Below are 18,454 nucleotides of genomic sequence, written 5' to 3'. Positions count from 1 at the left end.
TCTACCAGGTGCTGCTAATACCGCAAAAATGCTTTGAATATGGCAGATTCCCTCTACATCACAAAAAGTTCCTTAGCAAGATGAAAGCTGGGACTTTTTAACCACTGCCCACCACCTCTATGCTGAGCTTTGGCAAAACTGGGTACGCTAAAATTCCACCTTTCACCTTGTTTAGGACATTTTGAGTATGTATGTTGCATCTGTAAATATGTACTACTTTTTTTTGGCTACATAATATGTACATTCCCCGTCTTTTCATTGTTCACTCATTTCCCCATCACCCACCTCATTATGGATAGAGTTCCCGAATTGTCCAGTGACCACTGCTGGAAATGTGAGAACAGCATGCGAGGAGAAGACTAGGCTTGATGTGATGATGCCTCACAATCAAAAAGAAATTGTCTTCTGGCACTAACTGCCAGCAGAAGACACCATTTTGAAAAAAAAATTCGATATTCAGTCAGGGGAAAAATGAATGATCTAAAATAGGATTTTACTCAAGATCTCAATATTTGGGCTTAAAAACCACTAAAACAAGAAAATGAGCAGATTGTCCTTCCCATATTAAACAAACACTTACATTGCGTGGGACAAATTTGATAATGTCTACTTTGTGTCTACCTCACTGATTCATCCTGTCCCTTTTTTGGAGAAGTGTGGATTACATAAATGAAAAATTCATTAATTTCCAACACTGCATAGTTGGATAAAGGTGAAATCAGGAGGTGATCTTTCACAACTATGTCATTTTTGGGATAGGCATTTAGAACAAATACATAAAGTGTTACACATTTAACTTTTAATGAATATTAAATTACACAATAAAATGTTCACTCTGCTCTTCAACAGCTCACAGGAAACGCATAATATCCAACAAGTGTCTACAAATAAGATAATCTAATATAAATACAAAACATGGGTCAAATAACTTAATCAGAGCATGTCACAATTAAAGATAAAGTAACAAACATACTGGACAGTGGATTCTTGCTCATAAAGCATGGTGTCAAACCAGTGCTGATGGATGTCAGGCAAGTAGGCTATAATAATTCAGCTAATAATGTTAACTTTTCAAAATAAAAGAAAAATTTCTATGCTAAACTTTTTTTGTTGTACCTCTGTAATTTGAGTTACAGTACCTTTTGTACTTATAAGCATAGAAGTAAAAATGCATGTCATATATGTATATATACAGACACAAACTTTTTGTACATTTTAAGCACAGCTTTCTGCATATTAAATTAAAGTTACAGAAAAATGTTTCTTGATTTTCTTAGTTAAGAAACACCAATATGAAGAGTTGAAATTTCTGAATAACAGTTTCCGAAGCTTGTAACAATTCATTTTTGTCTGTTAATTTTTTTTCAAACGTTTCAGGACAGGGGTGATCCAGAAAAGAATTTGACAGTCTGCAACAGCCTGAAAGATTCAATGCCCATTAAGACTGAAGAATGGCACAGACAGCAGAAACTGTCTGCTGGAAATGTTAGATGAAATACAGCTTGCACTATTGTTGCTTCCTTCCCGTGCCCAATGATGTCAAGGCAAATCAACACCAATAAAAACAATTACTTCATGAGAAAAGATAAAGGTGAAAAAATAGACACAGAGATCTGCAAACACATCTCCCATTTTCCCATACGTATCCATGGAGCGATTGATGACCTCAGCAGGGATTCCTGACAGAAGCAGGGCAGCAGTCAATACCGTTGTTCTTGCCTTCTTTTCACTCTATGATGAAGCATATTTATAGTTATCAATATTTTTCCTCCACATTAAATAGCTCATACATTATTGTAGTCACTTAACTTTGGGGTGGTGATGTGAAAAATGATACCAGTTCTTTTTTGCCCTACAACTCATACATTTACCAAAATCAGAGTATACAGTAGCATTAATCTTTAATGTAGATTATTTCAATTAAGGTTATTATGATCCTCATGTTATCTACAAGGGCTAACCAAATAACAATGCAGTGGTTGTCAAATAGGAGGCAGAGAGTGGGGGTCAATGGGTGCTATTCGGATTGGCGGATGGCGACTAGGGGAGTGCCCCAGGGGTCGGTGCTGGGGCTTCAGCTATTTACCATTTATATAGATGATCTGGAGGACGGAACCGAGTGTATGGTGTCGAAATTTGCTGATGACACCAAGATTGGTGGAACGGCAAATTGTGCAGAGGGTGTGGAGAGTCTACAGAAGGATCTAGATAGGCTGGGCGAATGGGCCAGGAACTGGCAAATGGAATTTAATGTTGGCAAGTGCGAGGTGGTCCACTTTGGTAGGAAAAATGGTAGGAAGGATTATTACTTACGTGGCAAAAAACTGCAGCAGGCAAGATGCAGAGGGACCTCGGGGTCCTTGTGCATGAGTCGCAAAAACCCAGCTTGCAGGTGCAGCAGGTGGTCAGGAAGGCTAATGGGATGCTGGCCTTCATAGCGAGGAGGATTGAATATAAAAGTAGGGAGGTCTTGCTGCGGCTGTATAGGGCATTGATGAGGCCACAGCTGGAGTACTGTGTGCAGTTTTGGGCACCATACTTACGCAAGGATATTTTGGCCTTGGAGGGAGTGCAGAGGAGGTTTACTAGGCTGATGCCGGAGTTGAGGGGGTTGAGCTATGAGGAGAGGCTGAATAAACTAGGCTTGTACTCGTTAGAGTTTAGAAGAATGAGGGGAGATCTCATTGAGACGTATAAGATGATGAATGGGATGGATAGGATAGAGGTGGAGAGACTCTTCCCGCTCAGAAAGGACAGTAGGACTAGGGGGCACAGCCTCAAGATAAAGGGGGTCGGTTTAGAACGGAGTTGAGGAGGAACTTCTTCACTCAAAGGGTGGTGAATCTCTGGAATTCTCTGCCCGTTGGAGTGGTGGAGGCTACCTCGCTAAATATTTTTAAGACGCGGGTTGATGGGTTTTTGATAAGAGATGGGATTAAGGGTTATGGGGAGAGAGCGGGAATGTGGAACTGAGCCAAGACAGATCAGCCATGATCTTATTGAATGGCGGGGCAGGCTCGAAGGGCTAGATGGCCTACTCCTGCTCCTATTTCTTATGTTCTTATGAAGTCCACTTTTTATTTATTTACAGGGTGTGGGTATCACTAGCTGGGTCAGCATTTAAATGCTCATCTCTAGTTATCCTTGAGAAGGTGTGGTGGGCTGCTTTCTTGAAATGTGATGTAGATACACCCACAGTGCCATTAGGGAGGGAGTTCCAGGATTCTGACTCAGCAACAGTGAAGAAACAACAATAGATTTCCAAGTCAGGATGGTGTGCAACTTGGGAGGGGAACTTGCAGGTGGCGGTGTTTCCAGGTATTTGCTACCCTTGTCCTTCTAGATGGCAGAGGGTGCAGAAAGTGGGGAGTGTTCCATTACACTCCCGACTTGCACTTTGTAGATGGTGGACAAGCTTTGGAGAGGCATGAGGTGAATTACATGCCACAGGATTCCTAGTCTCTGAACTGCTCTTGCAGCCACAGTATTTATATGACTAGTCCAGCTGAGTTTTTGGTCAATGGTAACTCCCAGGATGTTGATAGTGTAGGAATATTCTGAACATTTAGGAACGGAAAATATTGTTTTAAAACTTGTTTCCATACTTTGAGAGGTCAATAAGTAACAGAGGGAAAGGATCAGAGCAAAAACTAGAATGAAAGAATCAAAATTGCTTAACGACATTCTGAATTAGAGCAGTGGATCATTTTACTTCCTTCTTTTCCATCCAACCTGACATTTGGCTGTTAGTTCTGGTTGTTATAACTAGAAAAATTAAACTTTAGCAGTGTTTTCTATTAAAAAGGTGGTCTTTTCACCAACTGATGTTCCAAATGTACCCTTATAGTTTGGAAATTAAGGTCAGCGCACTTGATTTTCACAATCTGGCAGTGTAGGAAGAGGCCATTTGGCCCATTGAGTCTGCACTGACAACAAATCCACTGAGGCCCTATATCCCTGTAACCCCACATATTTACACCCCTCATCCCTTTAACCAAGGCATCCCAGGACACTAAGGGACAATTTAGCATGGCCGATGCACCTTATCTACACATCTTTGCAGTGTGGGAGGAAATTGGAGCACTTGGAGGAAACCCACACAGACACGGGGAGAACGTGCAAACTCTACACAGACAGTGACCCATGCTGGGAACCAAACATAGGTCTCTGGAGCTGTGAGGCAGCAGTGCTAACCACTGTGCCACCTGATTTTGAAAGAGACGTTCTTACAATTTTTTGGATCAAGTTTAACGAAAATTTATTAAAATCGCACAAAGACATAATTCATTTTTCAAAATCTAAATACTCCTTGATTAATGTAGTATTATTAACATAGCTATCTTTGAAAGGATCTGGGCAAATAACTGGTTGTAAAACTGATTTAGAGGTACAGATTGCACCCTATCCGTTTCTGTCCTAAGTTGTCCCTTTTTTGAAACTTTCAGTTGAATTTGAAATCCAATCAAAATTTCAGGGTTTTTCTCTAGGATATCTTGCTTGTGCTTATTTGCTTCTTTCAAGATATCAAATAATTGGAAATAATTTAAACAGTGCAAATTATAAACTGCCTATTGGAAGAAATGGATTCTGTGGTCTAAAATGAATTTCATACACCACAAAAATAAGTTCCACTAAATTCAGGTCGTACATAATTAATTATACAACAATTCAAGACTTAAATGTTACCTTTGGAAAGTACTTTGACAAGCCCATATATGCAAGTTGAAGAGTCAGAAATGGAGCAAAAATGGCCTGTAAAATATTTGACAAATAAAATCATGTTAACACTAAAAGCGTTTTAGTGACATTAATGAGGCAAAATTTACAGTGTAATTATAAAAAAAAAGCAATGTTTTGAGCTGTAAAGTTTATAAGTATGACTTATGGCAACTGCACAACTACTGCAGAACTTCCACAATTATTCCAAGTTTATTTTGTGACTGTCTACAGTGCATTAATTATGAATTTTTCCACAATAGTCTCTTACAGAACTTCCACACTGACAGAAGAAACAGACTTAAATATATCAGAAATCAAAGTTACTTCTATTTCTGAAATCAAGTGACAAATGTTTTGCAACCAAATTCTTGATATTAATCAGAACATCCAAAGCTTGTTTCTTGATAGCAGGAGAACATTTCCCCATGCTGGTAGCAACAACTGCAGAATACTACCGAACATCACTCACTTCTGACTCCTTTTCTTTAAATTTTACTAGATGTGTTAGAGATTCTGTAATGTAGTAAACTTTCCGAAATGGACTTTTCCGGTTCTACTATCAATTGGTTCCTCAAATATCATGGTGTTCTAACAGCGCTGGGTTACTGTAAAGCCAACTCTCAATTATAAATGCTACTGTCTTTTTAGGGGTGTACAAGTATTTCAATCTTTTATTGAAACTTCACAAGTTCTAGAGGTGGTCCATAATGTTCCTACACACTAGTGTTACACAAACTGACTTCCTTAACCTAAAAGTGATAAAAGGCCACTGGCCTGAAGTGTTTTTTTATTCCTTTTGCTTGTCATTAACTTATTCATGGAAATAATGTTTGTTACAAACCATATATTAAAATACAAACTACAGAAAACTATTAAATATTTCAGCCTTGTGCCTTTTTGAATTACCCAGAAGCAGTGAGAGTCTACAGTTCCCTACTGCGTTCTCCATGGCATGCTTAGCCAGAATCAATTTGCCAATTATTCAGCACTCCTCTTGTAGTACAAATTGCCATGATCATTTGAAATTTGGCATTTTTGTGCTAGTCCTGATGAGTGCAAGATGAAAAGCTTCAGCAATGTCTCTTTTTAGTCATATTCAAGTTCTGGACTACCAAGAGACTGTTTAAATATTTAATTTAATAACATTTTCTGTTTGAAACACCTTCAACAATAATGTCTCTGAAAAAGCCTTATTCAGGAGTTCATTCAAACTAATTTCAGTAAGCAGAAGAGATTCCGATTAACACCTTAAGACTCCCAGCAAGCATCTCTGTTTAAGTATACCTGGCCATTCACAGGGCATATCAGGATTTTTTGTTTCTAAACCAGCCCTGTTCAAATTAAAAATTATTGAAACCGAAAACTTCGAACAAAGCCAAGTTCTCCCAAGGAATTTATCCTAAAAAATACTTAGTGTGATAATCAAAAAACAATTCACAGCATATTACATATGACAAATAAAATAAGTTTCAAGATAGAAACATTATATTATGCAATTTATTCTTGATAGTTACACCAGTGCCCTTATTTATTAAACGCACAGAGCCAAAAAACAAAATGCATTTTGCTGTAGAAATTGGTCTGTACAATAATAGAAGTTAGAAGGGAAGGTCAAATTTAAAATGGTTCACCAAAAGACTACGGTTAAGAAAGAGTTGCAAATGCTTAGTAAAGAAGAAAAAATGTGGTATGAAATTAAAGCCATATACCAGAAAAAAGGTTTTGATTAAATTTCCAGAAGGCATTTGCTAAGATACCACACAAAAGAGTGACAAAAACCAAAGTGCGCAGAATCAGAAATAAACTTGCAACATTTGCTGGAAATTAATTCAGTAGTGCAGAATAAAGGAGTACATAATCTGATTGGTGGAATTTGACAAATTAAGTTTCTAAAATATCTTTACTAGAGTTTCAGCTTTCAACTATATTTGTCAATGATTAAGGTAAAGGTTGCATACCCAATGCTGCAAATGGCACATAGTTCAGAAGCACAGCAAGTAGTGTAGATAGTGGCAGGAGGAAAGTAGGCAAAACTCTTGACAAGCAAGAGTTCAAAACCAAGAAAAGTGCGAGGTCACACACTTGACCCAATACAGACAATTTTCTAGGAACTGTGGAGCAACAAATGCATAGATATCCATATGTATAATTCACAAAGCTAATATGCAGGTACAATCAAAAAGACCACTGTAGTGTCAACCTTTGTCATACAGTGGCTGGAATACAAGGAGAAGAAAGTTATGCTTCATTTGTAATGAGTCTTGGTCAAACTCAAACTGCAAAATTGAATTCCATCCTAGACAACATAGCTCAAGGAGGATACACTGACCCTGGAGGGACTGCAGTACATCTTCACCAGAATGATATTGGGTTAAAGGGTTGAATCATGATGACAAGTTGCATAGGAGATTGGAGGATGATCTAATCTAAGTGTATGAAATTATAGAAAAAGGGAAATACTATGTATTGTCCACGAACTAACTACAAAATATTTACTTCATCCTCTTGCAAACTTTAATCCATTTTTTCACAAGAGATAGTAGCCCCTGCTTCTTTGACTTATTAAGCAGCATGTAAGAGAGTTGCAAGCATCATATATTAGTATATATCAAAATATTCTCTCAGCAAATGTACAAATATTTTATATTAGAAACCAGCTGTGGTACTCACCAGATATTTGCATACAAAGACTCTAACCAGTAAGGCTAACAGAGCACTTCCAAATAATCGGAAAACACGGAATGTGCCAAACTCTTCATTCCCGCCTCCATTCTCATGACCAGATTTCTCACTCATCAGCTGATTTCTAAGTTTCATCGCTTCATCAAATCGTGATATGTACTGCTCAATACCACGGCGTGGGGCACGCTGGGCCTGCTCTGCTGGCATGTCTGGTTTCCCTAGGTGCCGACAACCTGGACCCAAATCATTGTCAGCCTCATTAATTTTGTTAAGCGAGTCTCTTTTGTCTACAGAATATGGCCCTTGAAGCTCTGTTCCATTGGTATAATGGATGGATGTCATTGAGCCATCCGTAGTTTCACTTGGAATTCCTGGAGTTCGTTTGGAAAGGCCCGAGTTCTGCAGTGTCTCTGTTTTCTCCAGTTCATATGGTGGAAGAGAGTCTCCACGGTTTTCCTCTTCTGAAATAGGAGGAAGAATAGGAGAGATTATAATTATCTTTCCTTTCTGCAACATTCAAAATCTATGGAAACATTCATCTGAGTTGAGTGTTTAAAAGTCATCAGGACATTTCTGAATTCTTTACAGTAACCATTCTTGGACGTTTGGGTAAATTTATTCTCGAGCCTTGCCCAATCCAAATCAGATTATGCACTGTTTAGGTGCAGAATATAACTCCTACTACTCTACCACAATAACGTGTCTTAACTCTTAACTTAAGAAGAGCACCTGACTGCATTAGTTTTATATAGGTCCCTGCCAGTTACCAAAGAGATTTTCAAATAATCATCCTAGAGATAAAAGGGAAAGGGTCAACTAAGTGCACTACCCATTGCAAGAAAAAATTAATGTAAACTACTGCAATATTTCTGAAGATTATTTATGATATGAAGATGATTGTAAATGCTAGCAAAAGCAATCTTAATATTCACCTACACTTGGTTATTCATTTGTTACACCTGGTCAAGCCAAAACAATAGTAATATGGTTGCCACATCTATCAGAGATTCACCAACACAATTTGCTCTCCTGTGTCCCACATCACAAACAATGAAGCAGAAGTGCAGGCACTTTATGTATTCCGATGCATACTCGATTTCTTTACACTGTCATTGCCACTCTCATCGCGTGTATGTTTAAGTAAAATCACTAACCACCAATCTAGGTCTAAAGCAATCCATAAAAATGTGTCAGCAGTTTCCAAAACAGGATTACACTGGTCCCATTGGAATTGCAATGGAACCCACCAGTGATAAAAAGTGGGGATCTGAGAATCAATATTCTGATGTTTTGCTTCAATGAGAAAAATGTGCAAAACATTCAGATAATTGAAAATTAGGAACCTGCAAGCCAGTTCAGACAACCAAACTAAAATTTTAAACACAGCATTCCACAGGCAGAAACCTGGCTGATTGATACAATTTTCAAGGCTGCTCCAGAGGGTGAGGGGGTCTAAAATTGGGGAATATGCAGAATGCACATCCAGATGTAGTGATTATAATAGAGATCATTCCTATTTTTATAAAAGAAATTAAGTGGTTAAAGGAAAGGTGGATAAAGGAATGCCCAAATAGGGCAAAATGGTGACACAATGGTTTGCACTGCTGCCTCACAGCACCAGGGACCCGGATTCAATTCCTGGCTTGGGTCTATGTGGAGTTTGTACATACTTCCCATGTCTGCATGGGTTTCTTCCAGGTACTCCGGTTTCCTCCCACACTCCAAAGATGTACAGGTTAAGTTGTCCCTTAGTGTCGGGGGATATGTTGGGTCGATAATTGGGGTTATGGGGAGGGGGCCTGGCTGGGATTGTGATTGGTGCAGACTTGTTGGGCCGAATGACTTCCTTCTGCACCGTAGGGTTCTATGATTCTAAGAAAGTCATAGGTTACAGGAAAATACAGATGGGTTGGTTAGATGGGAAGAAGTGGCAGATGGTATAAGTGATAAGTGCAAGGTGATGTACTTTGGAAGCAGTAACAAGACGAGGAAGTTATTTAATTAATTAATGACAGAACACCAGAAAGCTGAGGAACAGATGGATCTTGGCGTACTTATTCACAGATCCCTGAAGGCAGCAGAGCGGGTGAACCGGATAGTTAAGAAGTTATATGGGACGCTTGCTTTAATCAGTCGTGGCATGGAATATAAGAGCAAAAAGGTAATGTTGGAGCTGTACAGAATGTAGTTAGGCCAGAGTATTGTGTGCAGTTCTGGTCATCTCACTATAGGAAGTGTGTGATTGCACTAGAGAAGTCCAGAAGAGATTCACCAGGATATTGCCTGAGATTGAGCATTTGAGCTATAAGGAGAGACTGGATAGGCTTGGTTTGTTTTCTCTAGAGCAGAGAAGGTTTGGGGGTGGGGGAAATGATTGAAGTGTATAAAATTGAGGGGTATGGACAGGATGCACAGGAAGATGTTCCCCTTGGTTGCGTGGTCAATCACGAGGGGACATAGCTTTAGGGTAAAGAGCAGGAGATCCAGAGGGGATTTGAGAAAACATTTCTTCACTCAGAGTGGTGGAAATTTGGAATTCATTGCCTGGGAAGATAACGAGGGCCAGAAACCTTCCAACCTTTAACATGTATGTGAGCGAGCACTTGAAACATCATAACATTGAATGATGTGGGTCAACTGCTGGAAAATGGGATTAGCACGACTTTAATGGTAGTTATTGTCAGTGCAGACTTTATGGCTGAAGGGCCTTTTCTGCACAGTATGACTCTATGACTCTAGATAGGATTAATACTGTTGCTCATGAGCAGGATAAAACACAAATAGAAATTGCTACATGGCACGCTGAACCAATCTATGTAATTCCACAGATGAGCAAAAGCATCATGGTGTTATGAGGAGCTCACTGTGCATGTAGTGATAAGCATACAAAAACTGTGGAAATATCCAATCAAAGGAAAAATAAGTTCTGATATTGCAGATATGTACACAATATTTAAATCAGACCAATTTTCATAACCCTCTTTTTCTCTATTATATTTACAGGTGTTGATTTATAACCCGTGTTCCCCAGTATTCTCTTTACTCTATCAGATTTCCAATAATTTAATTATTCTCTTATATTACTATGTAAAGCTTGCCTTAAATAATTTAACATTACAAACAGACATTGCCCAGTAATAATACAATCAAGATACGGATAATTGTTGTTATAAGAAGCAAGCACTAGATATAAGACTATTGAATATTTAATTCCTTACTGCACTGGTCAGAATGAGTCAGGATGTTTATAAGAATAAAGCTGTCATGCTACATAGTATGGTCAAGAATAGAGAATTACATTTGGGCAGTCTGGGACCTGAACATAAAGGAAAAGGAACCTCAATCTACCAGTGCAATGTAGAGTGTTTCTGAGAGTATTGAGGAAAGAATTCAATAAAGCTGGGTGCATTGTTCTGAAAGCAAGCAACGCTGGAAGGAACCTCATGGTGTAGAAGTATTCATTGTTTCCCTAGTATCTGAGAACACTAGAAGGATTAAGAATCATCTTGCAGATTTGAGGGGAGAGGAAACCCGGGATACTGGCACTCCTGCTACCATTTCTGCCTGTCAACCTGCCCTCTTCAATCTGTCTGCATCCTTCTGGGCTGTCAGGTGCTGCCCACCATTTTCCTCGTTGAGCGTTCTTAATTTTAAAGCATTTTTTCACTAGTACATTATCTGTTGAAAAGAAAAGAATTAGATTTCCACGCAAGAGTTATATACACGTAGCCAGCAGATGAGGATATTCAATAATTTCTGAGTGGAGCTTCTCTGAGTGGAGGCCTGTGACTAGTGGTGTGCCGCAGGGATCGGTGTTGTGTCCATTGTTGTTTGTCATCTGTATCAATGATCTGGATGATAATGTGATAAATTGGATCAGCAAAGTTGCTGATGATACAAAGATTGGAGGTGTAGTGAACAGTGAGGAAGGTTTTCAAAGTTTGCTGAGGGATTTGGACCAGATAGAAAAGTGGCAAATGGAATTTAACACAAACAAGTGTGAGGTATTGCACTTTGGAAGGACAAACCGAAGTAGAACGTACAGGGTAAATGGTAGGACTCTGAAGAGTGCAGATGAGCAGAGGGATCTGGGAATACAGGTACAGAATTCCCTAAAAGTGACGTCACAGGTGGATAGGGTTGTAAAGAGTGCTTTTGGTACAATGGCCTTTATAAATCAGAGTATCGAGTATAAAAGTTGGAGTGTTATGGTAAGGTTGTATAAGGCATTGGTGAGGCTGAATTTAGAGTATTGTGTACAGTTTTGGTCACCTAGTTACAGGAAGGATGTAAATAAGTTTGAAGGAGTGCAGAGAAGGTTCACGAGGATGTTGCCGGGACTTGAGAAGCTGAGTTACAGAGAGAGATTGAATAGGTTAGGACTTTATTCCCTGGAGCGTAGAAGAATGAGGGGAGATTTGATAGAGGTGTATAAGATTTTGATGGGTATAGATAGAGTGAATGCAGGCAGGCTTTTTCTACTGAGGCTAGGGGAGAAAAAAAACCAGAGGGCATGGGTTAAGGGTGAAAGGAGAAAAGTTTAAAGGGAAGATTAGGGGGCCTTCTTCATGCAGAGAGTGGTGGGAGTGTGGAATGAGCTGTCGGATAAAGTGGTAAAATGCGGGGTCACTTTTAACTTTTAAGAAAAACGGACGGGTTCATGGATGAGAGGGGTGTGCAGGTCAGTGGGACTAGGCAAAAAAATGGTTCAGCACTGACAAGAAGGGCCAAAAGGCCTGTTTCTGAGCTGTAATTTTCTATGGTTCTAATTTGGATGTGTGATGATTTGTTAGGAAGGTCAAAATAATAGGTTCTAGTCCTTTGCTATGAAGAAGTTCCATTACAGCATTTAGCACAAATCAAACCCTAGTTTGTAAACTGAAATGATACATCCGCCAATTCAGATTTAAAAATGTTTATATCAAACAGCAAATGCTCTCCAGCTACCTGTATTACCACTACACAAAACAATTGCAATATATCATAACAATGTCAACCTCTCAAAAGTTATATTCACTCTTATTCCACAATGATGGCAAAATGCCACTAACTGTAATGAGGACACCTCCAGACTCTTGCTGAACTAACACTGTCAGCTAGACGACAAACGCTCACCATTCGGGAACAATTTGATTTTGCAATTTTTTTTAAGGAAGTTGGCTTTCTTCAAAAACACATCCTGCACCCAGAGTAGGTACGAATAAATATTGCCCCTCCCCATGCTCCCTCCAGCCACGCACAAATGAGGTTTCTCCCTGCAAAATGACGAGGCAAAAACACCTATGTTTTTCTGATCCCTGCAGCAACAATCTATTTATTATTATCTCGCATCCGGACGGTCGAACATAATCATCCACACCAAGCATTCAAAATGAGGGGTACGGGGCTGATTTTTAATTCTATTTTTTAAAATCTAACCCATCGCCACCGCCTTTAGGCGGTCAGTGCCAGGAGTTAACACATTTGCACTGATCAGACTGGTCCCCGCCCTTGACCTCAGGTGGGTGCTGGGCTGGGTTTGGAGGTTGGTGCTTTGTTCTGCATTGTGTTGAACTGGGACATTCGGTCTGGCTCTGATCGGTGTTGCTGCTGGGATGAAGCGGCCGGGGCGCACGCGCACACACACACACACACACACACATAGAGGTGGATAATGCCCTCCCGCGGTGTTTATTGCCGCCCCCGGGGTCTGCGCTGCCTTGTTGCCGCTGCTGCTGAGCCGGTTGCTAAGGGGCTGAGGCTGGACCAGGCCACAATCCCTACTCCCACTCACCCGCCCCGCTCTTGCTGAAACCCATGATGCGGTTCAGCCGCTCCTCCGAATTCAGCAGCAGCTTCCTCCGGCGGAGCTCGGCTCTTCTCCGCTCCGAGGTCATTTTCTTCCTCTGCGGCTGCTGAGGCTGCTCCTCCTCACCGCCGCCGCCGCCGCTCTCCATCCCTCCCGCTGACAGCGACAAGGCCGCCAGCCACCCCGGCGCACAATGATGACGTGGCCAAGCAGCCCTCACCACCTGTCACTGATGGTGCTCTTGGCAATGGGAAATCCACACCCAATGGGAAATCTTTTACCAGCTACATGGCTTTAAAGTTTATTTATTGATTGTCACAAGTCGGCTTACATTAACACCGCAATTAAGTTACTGTGAAAATCCCCCAGCTGCCACACTCCAGCACTCCGAAGCTTGCCCCTTTTCTCTGGCCTTGTGGAGTCTGTGGACCATGTCTGTGTTTTGTGTCTTAGGCTGCACTCCCTTTTTGTTTTCCTGAAGAGCCTTTTATTGAGTTTTGTTTGCACTTCTGTCCCATGCTCCTGATCTACAGACACCTGGCGCGGAGAGGGACGGGTCAGGATGGCAACCTCCTCATGAACGTGCCCCTGGGCCTGGCAAAACATGCCATTTACAGGTCCAGGTGGGCAATCGAAGGGGCTGTCCATCCTGACTGTTTGACCCTCTTCCGCAGCTACATTCGCAGCCAGGTGTCCCTGGAGAGTGAGCATGCAGTGTCCGCGGGCACAGTTGACCCTTCCGTGCCCATTGGGCATCCCAGGGACTGGGGTACATTATTGACCCTAATAATCACATTTTAATTTGATGTTTTCAAGTTTCCTTTGTACTTTGATTTTGTTCAGGCTGTTATCCCTCCTTTTGGGAAGCTGCCCCTTTTAGTCATGATTTAACTTGAGTTTATTTATTTGGTTTGACCTTAAAAGAGGCCACACTCTGGCACCTGTTCGGGTACACTGAGGGCGAATTTAGCATAGCCAATGCACCTAACCAGTGTCTCTTGGGACTGTGGGAGAAAACTGGAGCACCTGGAGGAAACCCATGCAGACACGGGGAGAATGCTCAGTGGTTAGCACTGCTGCCTTGTAGCTTCGGGGACCCGCATTCAATTCTAGTCTCGGGTGACTGTCTGAGTACAGTTTGCACATTCTCCCCGTGTCTGCATGGGTTTCCTCAGGGTACTCCGGTTTCCTCCCACAGTCCAGAAAGATGTGCAGGTTAGGTTGATTGGCCAAGGAAAGTCGCCTCTTAGTGTCAGGGAGACCAGCAGGGTAGATATGTAGTGTTGCGGGGATAGGGTTTGGGTGGGATTGTTGTCGGTACAGACTTGATGGGCCACATGGCCTCCTTCTGCACTGTAGGACTCTATGATTGATCTCTGAATGTGCAGAATCTGCACAGACAGTGACCCAAACCGGGAATTGAACCTGCGTCCCTAGCACTGAGAGGCAGCAGTACTAACAACTGTGCCACCATGTTGCACCCCTCCTCCACCACTCCCCCCACACCCCATTTCTATGTTTCATTCACAATAAATGCTTCATATGTTAACTAAACATCACATAAACCCAGAAATCTGTAATTGGAAACAAGAAAGGGGTAGAAAAATTGTCGCTGGTGATGTGGCTAAAAATGAGCAACATCAAATCAACAGCCTGATATCCTCAGCACCTGTTGTTTGGTTCCACTGCAGTCAATGTAATTAAAATATCAGGTCTCATCTATTACAGGCCGCCGATCCAAATCTTGCCCTGTTTTCCTTGTCTCCCTGATTTGAAATGTTTGCTCTATTCTCTCATGGTGGACTGCGAGAAATTGTCAAAGTTTGAAGGGAATTGAAAAGTTTACAAAGGTGGTGGGGAATAGACTGATAAGGGAGAATAAATTGATTTGAGATAGGAAGAAATCAATTCCATGGGACAAGAATAGATTGAAATGGTGAGTCTACCATGGCAGTCCTGTTGGTTCTTGAGGAAGAGTTTATAGCCAGCTTTGTGGTGTTGAGGGATCTATGACATTGGGGACCATGAAGACTAGGTTTCCAAAGATTGGCTCACCAGGCAACAAGTGGCACCCTTTTGTTTCTTGTCCAATTACCACCGCTCCCCCCCCTCACCCCGCCAAAAATTGCTCATCAAAATCAGTCCATTTGTCCCTGATGTTGGTTGAGCAAAGAAGATAATTTATCTTCTTCCGACACTGTTGCCCTATCCTCTTTCGGAGTATGCTCGCACTGACCAGGGCTACCATTGCATCCCAGGTGGAGGTGGTGACCCTGCTGGAAGTCCATCTCCTGGAGTGGGCGTAAAGTCTGTCCTGCCCCTGCTCCACTCCATCCAGCATCCAGGTGAAGGCCCCCTACCAAAAAGGGCAGTGTTGTCTTCTTGTCTGCCATCCCCTGCAGTTGGTATGGAACAAGTGCTGGGCAGCCATTTAAATGAAGCTCCCCAGAGCTTGCAGCAGTTATGCTGTTGTGGGGCAGGTGAATCAGAGGGAACATGACGTGATGACATGAAATGCATGGATATAAAAATTACAACATTCTGCCAATTTTGATCAGATTTCACCCAAGTCATATGTGATCCTGGGCTTAATAGAGGCATAGAACATACAAACTAGGAGGTTGTGGTGCATCTTATAAAATGTTCATTCGGTTTCAGCTAGACTCTTGTGTCCAATTCTGGGCATCACACATTAGGAAAAATACCAAAGCATCAGAGAGGCTGCAAAAATCATTTACAAGAATGGTTTCAAGGGCCAAGGGACTTTGATTTTAAAGAAGTTGGAGCAATTGTGCTGATGAGATAACATTAAAAGGAGATTTTGTATAGATGTTCAAAATGATGAGCAGTCAGAATGAAGTAGATAGAGAGAAATTGTTTACACTACAGGGAGGTGATTGCTTAATGGTATTGTTGCTGGATTAGTAATCTAGAGACCCAGCATCATGCTCTGGGAGACATAGATTCAAATCGCACCAAGGCAGGTGGTAGAATTTGAATTCAAGAAAGGAATTTGGAATTAAGAGCCTAATGATGACCATGAAATAGCTGTTGTTTGTCCTAAACCCATCTAGTTCACTAACCTCCGAGTCCTGGCGAATCGTGTAAGTAGGACTGTAGATAGGGCTTTAAACTAATTGGGGGGGGAGGGTGCGAGGGTAGGTGAAATTACAGGTTCTAAAGTAAAGGAGTGGGTACAGGTAGGGAATGAGGCCAAGGATGTCCCAATAATAAAGGGAGTAATGTGCATGTGTAAGGTTGGTAGCGTACCTGCAAATAGGGTACAGGTGAAGGCTGGGATGAAGGCACTTTATCTGAATGCACGAAGCATTCGGAATAAAGTGAATAAGCTGGTGGCACAGATCAGCACAAATGGATATGATCTGGTGGCCATTACAGAGACGTGGCTGCAAGGTGACAGGGACTGGGAGCTGAATGTCCAGGGGTATCAAGTGTATAGGAAGGATAGACGGGAGGAAAAAGGGGGGGGGTGTAGCTTTGCTGATTAAGGATAGCATCAGGGTGGTAGTAAGGGAAGATATAGGAGCCAAAGAGCAGAATGTGGAATCGTTGTGGGTGGAGATTAAGAACAGCAAAGGGAGGAAGACGCTGGTGGGTGTCGTCTATAGGCCCCCAAATAATGATCTGGAGGTGGGGCGGGCTATTAACGTGCAAATAAATGCGGCGTGCAGGAATGGAACGGCGATAATTATGGGGGATTTCAATCTACATTTTGATTGGTCGACCCATGTTGGACGCGGTGGGCTTGAGGAAGAGTTCTTGGAATGCTGCCGGGATAGTTTCCTTGAACAGTGTGTGTTGGAGCCGATGAGGGAGCGAGCTATCTTGGATCTGGTGTTATGTAATGAGGCGGATAGGATTAGGGACCTTGTGGTGAAGGATCCTCTTGGGAAGAGTGATCATTGTGTGGTGGAGTTTCTGATGCAGATGGAGGAGGAGAAAGTGGGTTCCCAAACCTATGTCCTTTGTCTGAACAGAGGGGAGTACGGTAGGATGAGAGAGGAATTGGCGAATGTTGATTGGGGGAGCACATTGGAAGGTAGGTCTGCTGAGGAACAGTGGAGGATCTTTAAGAGATCTTTCTTGGTGCTCAGCAGAAATTTATTCCAATGGTTAGAAAGGATCGTAGGAGGACAGATAATCAGCCGTAGATAACAAAGGAGGTAAAGGAGAGTATTAAATTAAAAGCTGATGCGTTTAGAGTGGCTAAGAGTAGTGGGCGAAAAGAGGATTGGGAGAGGTTTAAATATCAACAAAGAATGACAAAGAAGTCGATAAAGAAAGGAAGGATAAACGATGAAGCTGGGCTAGCGCTAAATATAAAAAAGGATAGTAAGAGTTTTTATAAATATATAAAAAGGAAGAGGCTGGCTAGGGTGAACGTTGGACCCTTAGAGGATGAGAGGGGGGCTTAGTGGTGGGGGATGAGGAAATGGCTGAGGCCTTGAGTAACTTTTTTGCTTTGGTCTTCACGGAGGAGGACGTGAATAGTTTGCCGGGTGTTAGCGCTGGAAAGGTGGTAGGAGTGGAGACCCTGAATGACATTATTGTTACTAGAGAGGCAGTGCTAGACAGACTTGAGGGACTGACTGTGGACAAGTCCCCAGGATGGATGGAATGCATCCAAGGGTTCTGAAAGAAATGGCGGAGGTGATAGTGGATGCCTTGATGATTATTTTCCAAACCTCGCTGGATTCTGGGGAAGTGCCAGAAGATTGGAAAACGGCTAATGTTACACCGTTGTTTAAAAAGGGTAGCAGGCAAAAGGCAGGGAATTATAGGCTGGTTAGTTTAACGTCTGTTGTCGGTAAAATGCTTGAATCCGTAATCAAGGAGAAAATAGCGAGGCATCTTGAGGAGAATTGTTTGATAGAGCAGACGCAGCACGGTTTCGTTAAGGGGAAGTCGTGTCTGACGAATTTATTGGAATTCTATGAGGATGTGTCTAGTGCGGTGGATAGAGGAGACCCGGTGGATGTGGTGTTTCTTGATTTTCAGAAGGCGTTTGATAAGGTGCCGCACAAGAGGTTGTTACAGAAGGTTAGGGGGTATGGAGTTGGGAGTAGGGTGTTAGTGTGGATAGGGGATTGGCTGTCAAATAGAAGGCAGAGAGTGGATGTTAATGGGTGCTATTCAGATTGGCGGTTGGTGACTAGTGGAGTGCCCCAGGGATTGGTGCTGGGGCCTCAGCTATTTACCATTTATATAGATGATCTGGAGGAGGGAACCGAGTGTATGGTGTCG

At 41.9% G+C, this 18,454-nt stretch overlaps 1 protein-coding gene across 1 annotated transcript; it reads right to left on the bottom strand.

The window, feature by feature from the left end:
• Window positions 1–777: 777 nt before the first annotated feature.
• Window positions 778–13,359, bottom strand: camlg (calcium modulating ligand). Its single transcript, XM_080201075.1, has 4 exons — window positions 13,175–13,359; window positions 7,390–7,862; window positions 4,687–4,752; window positions 778–1,731 (listed from the first exon to the last, which is right to left on the bottom strand). Exons 1-4 carry the CDS (start codon window positions 13,335–13,337, stop codon window positions 1,540–1,542), a joined length of 894 nt encoding a protein of 297 aa, XP_080057201.1. The 5' UTR covers window positions 13,338–13,359; the 3' UTR covers window positions 778–1,539.
• Between the last annotated feature and the right edge of the window lie 5,095 nt (window positions 13,360–18,454).

Source organism: Carcharhinus amblyrhynchos, chromosome 13 (genome assembly GCF_965287045.1).
Source record: "Carcharhinus amblyrhynchos chromosome 13, sCarAmb.v2.hapA, whole genome shotgun sequence".
NCBI lineage: Eukaryota > Metazoa > Chordata > Chondrichthyes > Carcharhiniformes > Carcharhinidae > Carcharhinus > Carcharhinus amblyrhynchos.
The sequence above is the reverse complement of the archived record's forward strand: the minus strand, read 5'-3'. Positions and strand labels throughout refer to the sequence as shown.

What these genes read in the sequence shown, in the direction of transcription:
- camlg (XM_080201075.1), bottom strand. Translation starts at nt 13,337, where the DNA reads ATGGAGAGCGGCGGCGGCGGCGGTGAGGAGGAGCAGCCTCAGCAGCCG. An exon ending in TCTTTGTATGCAAATATCTG is followed by an intron (nt 4,753 to 7,389) that starts GTGAGTACCACA and finishes AATATTTTACAG; the next exon opens with GCCATTTTTGCTCCATTTCT. An exon ending in TGTCAAAGTACTTTCCAAAG is followed by an intron (nt 1,732 to 4,686) that starts GTAACATTTAAG and finishes GCTTCATCATAG; the next exon opens with AGTGAAAAGAAGGCAAGAAC.